The sequence below is a fragment of the Mobula birostris genome, chromosome 23, assembly GCF_030028105.1.
Source record: "Mobula birostris isolate sMobBir1 chromosome 23, sMobBir1.hap1, whole genome shotgun sequence".
Lineage (NCBI taxonomy): Eukaryota > Metazoa > Chordata > Chondrichthyes > Myliobatiformes > Myliobatidae > Mobula > Mobula birostris.
Genome location: NC_092392.1, coordinates 33,465,645 through 33,482,056, shown reverse-complemented (window position 1 = coordinate 33,482,056; position 16,412 = coordinate 33,465,645). Strand labels below are relative to the sequence as shown.

At 44.4% G+C, this 16,412-nt stretch overlaps 1 protein-coding gene across 1 annotated transcript; it reads right to left on the bottom strand.

Moving 5' to 3' along the window:
- Positions 1-3,614: 3,614 nt before the first annotated feature.
- On the bottom strand, positions 3,615-7,356 carry pim3 (Pim-3 proto-oncogene, serine/threonine kinase). The gene is made up of 6 exons (XM_072241292.1): positions 6,707-7,356; positions 6,296-6,402; positions 6,124-6,174; positions 5,308-5,671; positions 4,092-4,268; positions 3,615-3,915 (listed from the first exon to the last, which is right to left on the bottom strand). The coding sequence occupies exons 1-6, from the start codon at positions 6,792-6,794 to the stop codon at positions 3,731-3,733; spliced, it is 972 nt and encodes a 323-aa protein (XP_072097393.1). The 5' UTR covers positions 6,795-7,356; the 3' UTR covers positions 3,615-3,730.
- Positions 7,357-16,412: the final 9,056 nt, after the last annotated feature.

Genomic DNA, 16,412 nt, shown 5'->3' with positions numbered 1-16,412 from the left:
CAGAGGACGCTGGAATCGAACTCCTAACACTGAAGCCATAAGCTGCAATAGCATTGTGCTAACCACTGCGCTACCAACAGGCAAAAGACCCAGGGAGACAAAATAAATAACAGGAGTTACACTGATGGAGTTTTACAAGGAAATTACAAAATTCATATTAGAAGGAACAATGTAGTCGAAAGGAATGTGGAACTGTTGAAAACGATAATGATTATTGTAAATGGAACAAAGGGCAGGTATATTGGGTAATTTGTGGCTATATTTACTGCAGAGGAAGTTATCCAACTAGAAAACCAAAGTTGAATCAGGATAGTAACTCATCAAATTTAACAAGTAAAATAACAGTAATGAAGAAAATAACTTCAGAAGTGATTGATAAACCCCAAATACCAGATGGTTTCCATCTTAGAGTTGGAAAAAGTGAAAACTTTAGCAAGGCCTAACTAATTTAATGAGGAACTCTTCTCAACTGCCTATCATCTCCTCCTTCCCTTTCTCCTATAGTCCACTCTCCTCTCTTATCAGATTCTTTTTTCTCCAGCCCTTTACCTTTCCCATTCACATGGCTTCACCTATCACCCTCTAGCTATCCTCCTTCCCCTCCCCCCCCCCACCTTTTTTTATTCTGGCATATTCACCCTTCCTTTCTAGTCCTGAAGATGAGTCTCCGCCTGACTTCAGCATTTTGTGTGTACTGCTCGAAGAGAAGTCATTCATTTGTATTAGAAAACTGCTCAGTTTAAGTAAAAGAGGGAGACTGGGAAACAGTAGACTTAAATTAGGTTCTTGATTAGTTAGGGTGTGAAAGGTTACAGAGAAAAGGCAGGAGTCTGGGGCTGAGAAGAAAATGGATCAGCCATGACTACCATCAGCAGGGACAAATGGCCTAATCCTGCTCTGACATTTTATGGTTTTATAAATCAGCGAAGCACTTGTTGAGAAATTAAGAACAAATGTTCTATAGAATTTCTAAATGATCAACCAGCTAGCATGTGATCACGAAACAAAGATCATGTTTGAAGGGTTGACAGGAGAAAGTCAATAGATACATTTTTGTTAGCTTGGACTTCCATAAGGCATTTGATCAAGTCCTCTGAAGAGGATAACAGGCACTTGTTCATTCAGTAGGTTGAAATTTGTAGTGTCTACATGAATCTGTATTGACCCTCAACTTCTCAGTATATTTAGCAGCTAAAATGGTGTAAAGCCACTGGATTGAAGTTACCAGTGGTATTGAAAGGAATTGTAAGCGATTTTGACAAAAACAAACAGAAAATAAGGAAATAGGGAAATCTGTGACAATGTGAAATCCTGCACTTTAAATTTATATGACTTCATCATTTATAGTCTTTGCAATTAGATTCTGAAAACTACACAAGATTCTGCAAATGCTGAAAATCCAGCATTTTGTGGGTTGCTCTGGAACACAGCAGGCAAGGCTGCGTCTACGGAAATTTAAAAAGTTGATGTTTCAGACTGGACAGGAAGACGAAGGGTCTCAGCCTGAAACATCAATTGTTTACTCTTTTCCGTAGATGCTACCGGGCTTGCTGAGTTCCTCCAGCAACTTTTTTGGTGTGTAACCCCAGTTAAGTAATAGTGACCTCAGAGATTGATGAATCAACCAGACAGAAATTAACCCCATACTTACTTTACACTTAAATTACAAAGGGTTGTATTTTCTTGAATATAGGTGGTTTGAGGTTAAGAGCAGGTGAAATTTCACTCCACTCAACAGCCAAATACTGAAATGACATTGGCTTTATAATCTAATTCTTGCATTACTGTGGGCAATTGTAACTGTTACATGAATTCCAAAAGTAATTTGGCCACAGCAGTTAAATGAGGAATTAGTGCAGTTGGTTATCTAATGCAACTCCCATATTAAAGTTGCCTCCAGGTGGTGTTCATTTCCAGCATGATAAAAGATTTATTTTGGGAGGCAGTTGACACTGACTTGCATAATGCATCACCCATCTCCAACTGCCCTTGAGAAGGATGATGAGACACTTCCTTGCTTGTTATTGCACAAGTGCTGAGTCAAACATTATTGTGGGTTTGGAGTCATTGGAGTGGATGGCAGGTGTTCCTCCAACAACAATTTTTCAGCATCTAGATGCCACTGACACATACTGGCCTTGCACGAGAAGGCAGCAAGGAGCACCTTTTGACAATTCTACAATGCTGTTGAGGCGGGAGCTCCAGGATTTAATAGCAGTCATGAACAACTCAATGCTTTTGCAAGTCAGCCCAGTGCCTAATGAACATTAGAAAAATGGCTACAAGGTATCAGTGAATCAGGTTTTCTTCTTCAAATATTAACAATTTAATTGCCATAGTTGCCATGGAACTCTTCTTGAAAGTTAAAATATAACAGTTACCTTCTTCTCATAGATTGTCCTTCAAGTGTAGTGAACACCATATTACTCAAGACAGGAAACAATGTTTGTACAAAATGTGAACTTTAATTGAAATGCTTGTATAAAAAAATATGTTCTCCATCCATCATTTATTTCACACAGCTAAACTGGAAAAAAATCCCAAATCCAAGCTGCATAAATGCAACTAGATCTAGTGCACAAAACACAGCTATTGAAATAAATTAAAAGGTCAACTGCCACTCTACCATCCTAAGCCAATGATGGAGACTGTACAACTTCAATAATTTAAAACCTTTCAAACAGTATAGTTTACACTTCTAATACAAACAGTCATGAAGAACCTTGGTTGAACACCTCAAAAGATAGAGGAAAATAAAATCCATCTGTCACCCTTTTTAAAAGGGTACCTTTTGGACACAAAGCTTCCAATCACCTTCCACAATCATGACAAATGCACTGAAACCTGCATTGTAGATTTTTTTAAAAATGCAGAAAAAATAGGAATGCAGAAATATCTTAGATTAGCCAAACAAGCATCTTGGAGGCAGAACAGCAGTGTTGGAATTTTTCTCTAAAATAAATTAAACAAATAAATAGCCACGTGAAATTTGTGGACAGTCTAACTTTTAAGAATACAAATAAATAAGAACAAGTATTATACATAATGAAACAATTTATATTACATACAATGTACAGTCTTGAAAGTGTCCTTGAATTGCATTGATTGTGCATACAACCATGCCCCGATATGCCTTGGCCACAAAAATTTGCAGGTTGATGGTTTTTTTTTGGGGGGGGGGGGAGAACATAAATGGGGGCATCTGTCTAGTGGTTGCAATGGCCAGGGAAAGGAAAATTAATTAAAAACAAAGAGGAAAAACCAACATTGCTGGCAAAGTTTGATGTCTCTCTACACATGTTTGTGCAGGCCAAAGTAATCTGAGCAGCAGACAGAAGGGGAACAGTGTGTGTTCAAGTATTCCAATACCAGTGAATTAAAGCAGCTTTCAAAAGGCACTCAGAAAGCAAAGAACATTTAGTCCAGACTCCGAGAGCAGAGTTTGCATTGTTTGGAGGTCACTTTTTGCTAAAAAATAAAAGGTCAGTAAGTACTGGCCTATTTATCTCAAACTCCAATGTTCCCAAAAGAAAACAAAATCAATTCAGAGCAGTAACCAGCAATCAGATTTCTCCCCCCATTCCCCCACCCACCCTCATGTTTTCCCCTCCCTCCCCACCCAGAGAACTGGATCTGAAATAAACTACTATTCCCCTTCCCACGACAAGCTGGTGGCACCACCACTGGGTCCTTTAGTGTCAAACTCCCCTCTTGCGAGGCAACGACGATTTCAGAGGCTCTCTTTGCTTGAGCTGGTGCTGGAGGCCTCATGGTCTAGGCTCCGCAGTCTGATGTCACAGTCTTCAGCTTTTACTACTTCAGCCTTCCGCATCCAAGCGTGGTCAAAAATCTGCTCCAGCATGGGTCTCTCAGAAGGGCGCAGTGCAAGGCACCACTTGATCAAATCCTGACATTCTTGAGGGAGAAAAAAAGTGTAAAAATCATATTCAACTCAAAAATCAATGCAAATCTATCAAACATATGTCACTATATACAACCTGGAGATTAATTTTCCTGCAGGCATACTCGTCCCAGAACATAACATTGCTGAACTAGTAAATACACTGAAGTACTATTTGAAATCCACTCACCAGAAGAAATTCTCCTCCTGAAATACACTTGACCACGCAAGATTTCTTCGTCTTGTTCAAATGGGATATCCCCACACACCATGTCATACAGTAACACGCCCAAAGACCACACAGTCGCAGATCTTCCATGGTACCTATGGTAACGGATCCACTCTGGAGGGCTATAGACTCTTGTCCCTGTGAAGAAGAAAATAACTCGTTTAACCCAGAGGGATTCCGAAAGCTAATTACATTTCAGTATCTGAGTGGCGGAGTCTAGTATGGGCCGAGACCACCTCCTGCTTCATAGAATTCCGGATCCTTACTGAAATCTGCAAGCAGACTGGTTAGTCTGCGGATCAGCTCCCGCAGTGAGCCAGTCAGCTGACTCCTTTGTTTACAAACGTAAGAAAAGCCTGAGATGGTGGGATTCCACGAAGCAGGAAGAACAGGGCCAACCACAGCCAGTCAAAAAGAGAAATTTGTTTATTTGCTGAGAAACAGCGTGTAACAGACCATTCCGGCTCTTCCAGCCACACCGTCAGCAACCCACCCGCTTAATCCGAACCTAATCGCGGGACAATTTACAATCCGAATTAACCTGTGGGAGGACACCGGTGCGTCCGAGGAAACCCACCCGGTCACGGGGAGAATGCACACACCACTGGCAGGCAGCGACGAGGCGAGAAATTAAGGCAACATAAAGTCGAAAATGGATAAAAATAAAGAGCAAAACGTGGGGGGGGGGGGAATCAAGAACAGTGTGGGAGGGGGGCACGCAAGTGGCCACGGGCTGCTGTTGGGTTGCGAAGCCGCGGGGCTGAGCGCTGAATTGTGTCGCCGGCTGGGGAGGGTGGAGCTTGGAACCACAAACTAGTGCGTGGACTTGTAAGGGTTAACCTGAGGAGGCTCGAATTTCACAACAAGGTTGGAGGAAGCATCGCGTAGCTCAAGTCAAAAGAATACGCTTCAGGGACTTTCTAATCAGGATCCCACCCCGCGCCCCTTCAAAATAAAGGATTGATATACCAAAATATAACCGAGCAGATCGGCTGCTGGACAGGGTCTGCATCTCCACCCAGCTGGATGGAGAAGAGTTTCCCTTCCACTCCCTAAAGTGAAGGGTATTCAGGTCATTTACAAAAATCAGCGTAAACTGAATCACATCGCTAAATCTCCGGAAAATCCGATATGTACACTGTGAGACACACTGCCAAGCCCCAAAACGGTGCATTACCGTCAAAATCCGTGTAGACCGTGTCCTTGAGCAGCGCCCCCGACCCGAAGTCGATGAGCTTGAGCTCGCCGGAGCGCAAGTCGACCAGCAGATTTTCGTCCTTGATGTCCCGGTGAACCACCCCGCAGTTGTAGCAGTGTCGGACTGCCTCCAGGACCTGTCTGAAGAAGACGCGAGCCAGCTCTTCCTCCAGAGCACCCTTCTCGGTGATAAAATCAAACAGGTCCTTGACCAACTCCGGCCGCTCCATGATCAACAAGAAGCTGTCGCCTCGCTCGTACCAATCCAGCATTTTAATGACCCCTCGAAAGCCTCCGGCCACCTTCTTAAGTAGCACGATCTCCAGAGGCACAAGGCTGCCATTCTAAAATCACGAAAGGAAGAGGGGCAGGTAAATACTGGAGCTCGTATAACTACAGACAAGAAAAAAAAACTGGCCCGCCACATTAAAACCGAAAGGTGTCCTTGTCCAAGGAAAAGGCGTCAATGTTCCCAAAAAAAAACAAAAACACCCCTTAAAGCTATTTCCAACGTTTGCCTCTGATCTACAGAAACTGGCAACAACTATATCCTTCGAAATCAAAATTAATGGAATTTCCCATTTTCCTTTCCCACTAGGGCTGTCGAAGTCACATTTACAGATGTGCCGCTTTTAACTGACTCAAATGCCAGCATCAATGTCTGCAGAATAGGACGCAGGCGAACTAAACTAAGTGTCGTATGGGGAAAAAAAATCCCAAAGTACCTTAGGAACCGCTCTCCGTTATTATAACTAATTACCCAAAAGGTAAAGGGGGAAAAAACGTTACAACTTACCAGAGAGCCCCATTCGGTCACTCGCTCTCTTGCCACATGTTTGACAGCGACCTACGGGGGGGAAAAAAAAGCGCAAAACGAAATGAGTTGGTTATGAAGAAGGGGCCGGGAGGGAAAATGGTAATGCGATTTAATTTAGCGTGTCTGGCGGCAGAGTAGAGAAAGCACTCACCGGGAGCCCATCACTCAGCCGTACACCACTGTAGACAGTGCCGAAACCACCGCTGCCCAAGACTGCCCCAATCTGATAGACTTTCTCAAAAGGCTCCCGCTCCTTCACTGTACAGTGGGGAAAGCGATATATTTTATTACTTGTAAAAAAGCAATTTCAATTTTTATTTAAGACGCGTAAAAGTTTATTTTAAATTCCCTCACCTCAAACGGTGAGGTGTTAACTCGTGCAATTTAGACACAACGCATAACAAACCGCAGTGAGTCCCCAAACACTACATAACGCATCAAAACATTGAGCCACTACGACTAATACACCATTCCCAGAACAATTGCGCTAAAAATATCCGCACTCCGTATACCTTCTTGCTTTTTTTAAAAAAAAAGACTATTTCGGGGACAGAGCTTGTACCTTGCTGCAACTGGATTTTTACTGGCAAATCCATACTGGTCGGGCTGCAAATGTGAGCAAATGAACCGATCTTCTTGGAGAGTAGCATCGCAAAGTGCTGAAATGCTGCTGTTTAAACCCCGATCGAGAGAAATTAAGATGCAACGCAAAAAAAAAGATTTGCGCTATCGAAGACGCTCAATAATTCCCTCCGAAGCTTCTTGTTGCGTTTCAGGCGAGTAAATCCCGGAGTAAACGCGTGGTGTGTTTTGATATTCTCCAATTCTTCCCGCACACAGTGCCGCTCCCCTGGTTGCAATGACTAAGTGTCAGCAGCTCAAAAACCCTGCAAGCGTATCTTGCAGCGTTGCTGATCTAAATGAGGACAAACCAACTTCTCAACTCCTATAGAGAAGAGCGGCAGGGGCGGATCGCTGGGCACTGAGAAATCAATCCGCTTAATTACAAACCCTCAGTTGTATAATCACCAACTCTGGGAAACGTATAGGATGCAAACTGTGCAATGCACAACCAAACATCACAATCATAAGCGCGCACACACAGACCCCGGCCCCTTTTTACTTCGTTGCACTTGAGGCGGGGTCGCTGGGCGGATCCCCAGCCAGCAACACCGCACTATTTCTCCGTAGTACGAGACGAGGCACGGTTACAGTGTCTGAACGCAGCGTGCCGCGGCTGCTCGCAGCGGAGAAGCTTAAATGAAAAGCCGGCTTATTTGCATAGTGTGGGGATTCCGTCCAATGATCGGGCCAGCTTTCTTGCCTTGTTGGCGGAGCCAACCAATAGCCAAAAGGTGGCTTTGAATGCGACCAATGGAAACTGCACGATGTAGATGTCAATCATCTAAGCAGCAGAACCCAGAAAGATCCGGCTGTTGGCGGGAAATCCAGGGGGCTTGTTTTATTTATTTAATTTATGTTGTTGCGTGGGTGCTTTTCTAATCCTTGATTTGTATTATGTAAATATTATCCAGAATATTATTTCCTGCGAGTAGGGAGAATAATGCGTTTTCTGATGTGTTTACTAAGCACACACTCGCAAACTGCAACATATATACAAATTGCTGGAGGAACTCGCAAATTGCAAACCCGTGTTGTTTTTACTGTGGCAAAGGAGTCACCGGTGTGCAGATTAAAGATTAACTACTGCTCCCTGGGCGAATTTCTATTTTTCCACTTGAACACGTGTTTTTTTTTAATTGTCTTTTAGCTAATTAAAGACATGAAATTAGCTGTAAATGGCTGCTTTCCCCTTGATCCGCGCAACATGAAAGGAGAACGGCGCGGTTGACGCAGCGCTGCAGACATGGTGGCTGTCCCGGATTCCCCTCCCCCGGTTCGGTCTGACCTGCTTTTTCCTGTTAGCGGGTGGTTCCACCTTAAACTGGGACACCAGAGGGCGCACGGTATAACGAAACAGCGGCGAGAGCCGCCCTGCAACCCAGCGCATCTCAGAGAGGCAGCGCGCACACTCGCATCTGCAGAATATCTCTCGTTTGAGATTTCTGAGAGGATGCTCGCTACACCGTGAAACCCGATGCCATGCGATTAACCCGTATCCACAATTTTTAAAAATATATATATTTTTTAAGATTAATCGTGTAATTATGGTAATCATCTATCAGTTCGGCATTTAAAGCCAAGAGAAGAGTTTCCCCTCATGGTCACATTTTGTTTGTCTTCAAAAAGTCCATTTCAAAAATTATTAGAATAACTAATGTTCAAAGTACATTTATTATCAAGGTATGTACATATCATAACAACCTTGAGATTTGTCTTCTTACATGCAGCCATAACACAAGAAATCCAAGAAGAACCGTTTAAAAAAGGACAGACAAACACCCAGTCCCGCCGCTATCTGTAAGGACTTTGTACGTTTTCCCCGGTTTCCTCCCGCGGTCCAAAGACGTACCGGTCGGTAGGTTAATTGGTCATTATAAATTGTCCCGTGATTAGGCCGGGATTGCTGGGTGGTGTGGATGGAGGGGCTGGCAGAGCCTATTCCACACTGTACCCCAATAAAAAATAAATAAACAATACCATTAGAGCAAATTTTGGCCATTTGGCCCATCTGCCATTTCACCATGGCTGATGCTCAAATGACGTGGCCTCCACAGCTGCCACAGATTCACCACTCTCTGCCAGAAAAAATTCCTCCTCAGCTCCGTTCTAAATGGACGTCCCTCTACGTTGAGGCTGTGTCCTCTGGTCTTAGATGCACTCACCATAGGAAACACCCTCTCCACATCCACGCTATCGAGGCCTTAGAATAACTCCCGGTAGGCTGGAAAAGCTACCCTTGTCCATCTGCACTGTCTCTGAGACCCGGGGCTAACATTTCTATCCTTGGTTATTTAGATCTGGTCATCGGCATGCCTATTCCCTACAAACCAGTATAACCTTCTATTCCCAGCCCTGTCTTGGGAAGAGATCATCAGGCAGATATAGGGAAGCTCCCCACCCATGTAATACACTGAATGGCTCCCTGGAATCTCTAGTCCATGATTAATCAATGTGGACAATGAGTATTTGGGATAGTATTAAGAAAGTTGAATCCATGTCTGGGAATGCACGAAAGGCGTGAATAAGCAGTGGAAGGGGCATGCTTTCTCTATTATGTCCAGCCTATTCCATCTGTATAAGAATCTTGCCTACATTGGCCTCATTAACCATCTAATTAGGAAGTCAGGTTAGCATATAATTTAGAGGCAAAATAACTAGGAATGGGAAATAAACACAAGAGATTTCAGAGGTGCTGGAAATCCAGAGCAACGACACACAAATGCTGAAGGACCTCAGCAGGTCAGGCAGCATCTATGGAAATGAATAAGCAGTTTACATTCCGGGCCAATTTGTTCAGGACTAGAAAGGAAGTGGGGAGAAGCCAGAATAAGAAGGTGGGGTGGGGGGGAGGTAAGGAGGACAAGCTAGAAGGTAATTGGTGAAGCCAGGTGGGTGGGGGGAGGGGTGATGAAGTAAGAAGCAGGGAGCTGATGGGAGGAAAAGATAAAGAGTTGAAGAAGAAGGAATCTGATAGGAAGGGAGAGTAGGCCATGGAAGGAGGAGGGGTACCAACGAGAGGTGATAGGCAGGAAAGGAGGAGAAGAGGTAAGGCAGGGGGCAGAGTGGGGAACTGAAGAAGAGGGAAAGGGGACAGTGAAAGTTACCGGAAGCTGGGGAAATCCATGTTCATGCCACCAGGCTGGAGGCTGCCAAGAATGCTTCTCCATCCTGAGAGTGGCCTCATCGTGACAGAAAAGGAAGCCATGGATTGCATTGCTGGAATGGGAGCTGGGATTGCAATTGAAATGGTTGACCATGAGGAAATCCTGCTTTTTGCGGATGGACTGAAGGTGCTTGACTCAGCAGTATCCCCATATGTTGGTAATGTTCCCATGCTGCCCTTTGTCCTGGTGGTGTCAGAATGATTGGGCAGGGTAGCAGAGGTCTGTTTCTCAGATGTCACATGGTGTGACAGCAGTAATAGAAGTGATCAGCTGGGGTGCCGATCAAGCAGGATACATGGTCTAAGGCGGTCTTGAGTTTTTTGATTGTGTCAGGTAAATATGGTGGCTTTCTATCACTATCCCGATGTGCATTGTCGATAGTAGAACATGCAATGGGGTATCAGGAATTTTGTTGTTAGCAGCAAGAAACTCAACCTCTGACTTATTCTCTGAAGGCAATCTTTATATGGTTAACCCAGATGGGTTTCTGATCAATGGTGACTTTAGATTTAGATTATGAGGACACTCAGTCCTCAATTATTGTCATTTAGAAATGCATGCATTAAGAAATGATACAATGTTCCTCCAGTATGATATCACAGAAACACAGGACAAGCCAAGACTAAAACTGACAAAAACCACATAATTATAACATATAGTTACAACAGTGCAAAGCAATACGGTAATTTGATAAAGAGCAGACCATGGGCATGGTAAAAAATATGTCTCAAAGTCCCGATAGCTCATCATCTCACGCAGATGGTAGAAGGGAGAAACTCTCCCTGCCATGAACCTCCAGTGCCGCAAACTTGCCGATGCAGCACCCTGGAAGCACCCAATCACAGCCGACTCTGAGTCCCTCCGAAAACGTCAAGCCTCCGACACTGAGCACCATCTCTGCCGAGCGCTTCGACCCCGCCCCAACCACCTAGCAACAAGCAAAGCCAAGGACTCGGGGCCTTCCCCTCCCGAGATTCAGGACCACACAGTAGCAGCAGCAATGAAGCAGGCATTTCAGATGTTTCACCAGATGTTCCTCCGTGCTCTCACGTCTGTCTCCATCAAATCAGGATTGTGCACGGCACCCTACTTGACAGATAACAGATATTCATCACCGGAGTGGCTTCTGCGCGCTGCGTCGCACTGCCATCTTCTCGTCTCCTTTACCAGCTTTACATTGATAGCGTGGGACTCAGTAACGGTAATATGTTTGAATGTTAAGGGTCAACGCTTAATGGTTCCTTAAGTTTGTCATAGCCAGGAGGTGGGGAGGGTGTAATGGGAATAAGCTTCTACATAGAAACATAGAAAACCTACAGCACAATACAGGCCCTTCGGCCCACATTTGTGCAGAAATTACCAGGCTTACCCATAGCCCTCTATTTTTCCAAGCTCCATGTACCTATACAAAAGTCTCTTAAAAGACTCTATCGTATCCGCCTCCACCACCGTTGCCGGCAGCCTATTCCATGCACTCACTCCTCTCTGAGTAAAAAACTTACCCCTGACATCTCCTCTGTACCTATTCCCCGGCACCTTAAACCTGTGTCCTCTTGTGGCAACCATTTCAGCCCTGGGAAAAAGCCTCTGACTAGCCACACGATCAATGCCTCTCATCATCTTGTACACCTCTATCAGGTCACCTCTCATCCTTTGTCTCTCCAAGGAGGAAAGGCCAAGTTCACTCAACCTGTTTTCATAAGGAATGCTCCCCAATCCAGGCAACATCCTTGTAAATCTCCTCTGCACCCTTTCTATGGCTTCCACATCCTTGCTGTGGTGAGGTGACCAGAACTGAACACAATACTCCAAGTGGGGTCTGACCAGGGTCCTATATAGCTGCAACATTACCTCTCGTCTCCTAAACTCAACCCCATGTTTAATAAAGGCCAATACACCGTATGCCTTCTTAACCACAGAGTCAACCTGCGCAGCTTCTTTGAGCGTCCTATGGACTCTGACCCCAAGATCCCTCTGATCCTCCACACTACCAAGAGTCTTACCATTAATACGATATTCTACCATCATATTTGACCTGCCAAAATGAACCACTTCACACTTACCTGGGTTGGACTCCATCTGCCACTTCTCAGCCCAGTTTTGCATCCTATCAATGTCCCGCTGTAACCTCTGACAGCCCTCCACACTATCCACAATACCTCCAACCTTTGTGTCATCAGAAAACTTACTAACCAATCCCTCCACTTCCTCATCCAGGTCATTTATAAAAATCACGAAGAGTAAGGGTCCCAGAACAGATAGCTGAGGCACACCACCGACCTCCATGCAGAATATGACCTGTCCATAACCACTCTTTGCCTTCTGTGAGCAAGCCAGTTCTGGATCCACCAAGCAATGTCCCCTTGGATCCCATGCCTCCTTACTTTCTCAATAAGCCTTGAATGGGGTACCTTATCAAATGCCTTGCTGAAATCCATTTAGACTACATCTACTGCTACTGTTCTGCTATATATTACATGCTCCCAATGGCATGCTCCTCAAATAGCCTCTGAGAAGTTTGGCGATTGTTTGGGTGTTCCAGTGCTTTACAGTCTCCGAAAGGACTCTGGGAGGCAGAGGCAGCATGTGCGAACCACATGGTGAGTAGACTGCGGGACGAGGAGTGAGCTGATGTTCGACTCCATTTCACGATTAAAGCTTCCATTGTTTGCTGGTTAAAGTGACAAAGGCGAATGAACCATCAAGGCAACTGCGGAAAGTGAGCGCTGGCCTGCCCTTTGATCACTGGTGGGATCGTCCCGCTATCAGAGATGGAAACTGCTTTTTGATTGCTGGTGGGATCGCTCTGCTGCTGGAGATGGGAGAGGCCGCTGCTGTGCCCGGAGAATGTTACCCAAGTTTTCTGCAGTTTGGTTATGGATACAAATATAATATGGACTTGGACAATGGACTTTTTTTAAGTCCTGTAGTTTTTTATATTCTGTGTTTTCTACCCGATCTTTCTAATTTTTTTGTGTATGCGGGGCAGGGGTTTTGGGGGGGGGGTCAATGTGTTTTTGTTTGTTTTTTTGTATAGGGAGAGTGGTTTTTAGGTTTGATAATTGTACTGCCATTCTTTTCTTTATTGGTTTCTTGGCTATCTGGAGAAGAAGAATTTCAGAGTTGTATACTTTGATAATAAATGAACTTTTCAACATTTTCTTTTGAATGACCAAGTCCAACTCCTGACCTTCACGTATGGCTTAGCTACTAAGCCCGGCGGAACCATATTTACTGACAGGAGAAGGGGCAAAAGTGGGTTACTGATGCTTTAAAACCAGTTGTTTTGGGTAGGTAGCGCTGGTCAGCCATGGATGGCAGCTCAACCAGGAGAAGGAAAACACTGCTCTCAAGCCTCCGCTGCCTTGTGGCTATACCCACTCATGGGGAAGGCTTCAGGATTAAATCCCAAGGAAAAATCCAGAGCTGGAATCCCTAAAGCAGTCCTACACTGAGTTCAACACTGACTGGCAACTCCTGAGAAGCCACTGGTGCCAAACTGTGTTGGTCTCCGCTATTCCTTTAGGTTCATCAGCTGCGTAGAAAGGGGACTCTCCTGCCTGGCCAACAGCTTGCTCTCCATATCATACTGCCCTGCCTTGCTTGCGTGCTGGCATGCATATCATGTAGAGAGCTGGCACACAACATCCATGCTCGACCCTGACCGAAGGAGGGCCTCAGAGAATGGTTAAATTCAGTCTGGCGAGTCTTGCTGAAGATGGTCTTTGCTTGGCAGAAGGCTTACCAGCCACATTTAAACTAAGTGATACCACCTGCAATAATGTCGCACTCCTTCAGTCCTGCACTGGACTTTGTGCTCAAGACTCTGAGGGGCTTACATGCACAATTCTCTGATTCAAAGGTATTGTCCCAGAATCAGAATCAGGTTTACTATCACCGACATGTGATGTGAAATTTGACCAACAACTATGCCACAACTGACACTGACATATATGCTTTTTTTGGCTAATTGTCAGTCATTTTTCCAGTCCAGATGCAGCTTTCCCATCGTTCTTGAAGGTTTTATTAGCCAAGACTGGGAGGAAAGTGTTTTCATAGCGTAATTGTTTTGTTTAAGGATGGGAGTGGTCACTGAAATAAAAGCATCCTCTTAATTTTCCCTCCAGAAATCAATCAGATTGGTGTATCTTTACATCCTAGTAACTTTGTTGTGAAAGACATTCCCATCCACTTGTTTACATAGCTGGAGTACAAATTTGAATGACAGCTTTTTAGATGCATGTCTTTGACCAGTTGCTGCCTATTATTGCTCTGAATCCTCTTCTACTCTGCAGCTATCTGTATTGCAGACTAGACGATTGCTGTTAAGACATGTGTCTCAGTCAGTGCCTCACTGAACAGTCATCAAAGTGCAAACACTTTTGTGAATTTCTGATGCAAGATTAACATTTATAAGTTTCTTTGTCTTCCTGCTTGCAGAGGCAAATATCCAAAGGTAGAGGTCCAGAGAGAAATGAAAGGTGACAAATTCAATGAATTAACAATTTTTTTTCTCTCCACCTCCTTTCAGGGTTCCAGGCAGTCCTTCCAGGTGAGGTAACACTTCATCTGCGAATCTCCTAGGGCCGTCTGTTAGACCATAACACCATAGGACATAGGAGCAGAATTAGGCCAACAGGCTCGTCGAATCTGCTCCGCCATTCAATCATGGCTAATCCTTTTATCTTCTCCTGCTCAACCCCAGTTCCAGGCCTTCTGCCCATAACCTTTGATGCTAGGTCCAATCAAGAACCTGTTGTGTCCGTTACTCCCAATGTGGCCTCCTCTACATTGGTGAGACCTGTCGTAAATTGGGGGTCGTTTTGTCGTGCACCTCTGCAACATCCGCCACAAGTGGGACTTCCCAGTGGCCAAACGTTTTAATTACGATTCCATTCCCGTTCTGGCGTTTCGGTCCATGGCTTCCCATTGTGCCAAGACGAGGCAACCCTCAGGGTGGAGGAGCAACACCTTATATTCCATCTGAGTAGCCTCCAACCTGATGGTATGAATATCGATTTCTCCTTCCAGTAAGAATAATTCTCACCCCTCCCCTCTTCTTCTATTCCTCACTCTAGCCTCTTATCTCTTTTCACCTGCCTATCACTTCCTCCTAGGTCCCCTCCTCTTTCCCTTTCTCTTTTGACCCACTCTCCTCTCCTATCAGATTCCTTGTTCTCCAGTCCTTTACCTCTCTCACCCACCTGGCTTCACCTATCACCTTCCAGCTGGCCTCCTCCCTTTCCCCTACGTTTTTATCCTGGCATCTTCCCCCTTGCTTCTCAGTCCTGAAAAAGGATCATGACCCAAATCGTCGACTGTTTATCCATTTCCATAGATGCTGATTGACCTGCCGAGTTCCTCCACATTTTGTGTCTGTTGCTTACTTAACTACTTGCCTGTTATGTCACTGGCATTTAGAGCAGCAATGAAGGTCCTCCATCTCTGGTGGTGTTCAGGGCTTTGTTCATCGTGCCAGTAGCTTCCTCTCAGTTTTCACCACTGTCAGCCATGCACGTGCCATGTGGTGACTCAGGAATACCATCGCACTCAGATATAGAAGGATTCTTCATTGCTGTTTCTGTAACAGTTTTGTTTTACCAGTCAGGGTTGTTAGCCCTGAACTGAACTCCCAAACCTGGTGGACCGCTCTTAGTCTGACATCTACTCTTTGACCTGTTTGGCATGGGGGACCCTACTAAGAACCCATACATAAAGCCCTGACTCCAGCCAACATAACCCTCTGGGTCATTGAGAGACACAAGTTTACCAGCGATCATGAGGTTGTGGTCCTTTTGGAGGTTCTCTCTTCATCAATGCTGCACATTCCGCTGATTATTCCCAGCATGTTGTTTTTCAATTGAATATTTTGAAGGCAGTAACTCTCACTAAGCCTCAGTATCTAGGTATAACAATGCATCCAAAACCATACCGTTGGGTACAAATTGATACTTGAAGACACTCCACATACAGCAAAGTAAGTGATGGGTCACTTGTGTTTGAATTTGCATAGTGATACTACAAAAGAAAACTGGTTTACTTTCTTTTCTGAAAGTTGACATCCCTCTGAAATTGTCATTTCAAAAATATGTATAATAAGAGCGTGCTGTCATTTTCCTAATCCAAGTTGACACACCTTCAAAAGTAGCTCATCTTGATAGAGGACTTACAATGCCTTTGCAGCTCAGAGGAAGAAATAATAGGTTTGATATTAAGGATTCCTAACCATAAACTTCTGTCTAAAAAGCTGTATATCAATTTTCAACTCAGCTATGTAAATGAGTGCATGGGATTATCTTTCACATAAAAAGTTATTAGGATATAAAGATATTTCAATCTGATTGATTTCTGGAGGGTAAGTAGAGAAGATGCCAACTTTACTTGACATTGAAACATTACTCTATTATTTATTTTACTTTCTGTGTTTGTTGCTCTTCATCATCATCATCACCATTATGTGCCTTGTCGTATGATATGGGT

Coding starts and splice junctions, on each gene's coding strand:
- pim3 (XM_072241292.1), bottom strand. CDS start 6,794: ATGCTACTCTCCAAGAAGATCGGTTCATTTGCTCACATTTGCAGCCCG. Junction 6,403..6,706: donor AAAAATCCAGTTGCAGCAAG/GTACAAGCTCTG, acceptor CCCACTGTACAG/TGAAGGAGCGGGAGCCTTTT. Junction 5,672..6,123: donor TGACCGAATGGGGCTCTCTG/GTAAGTTGTAAC, acceptor TCGTGATTTTAG/AATGGCAGCCTTGTGCCTCT.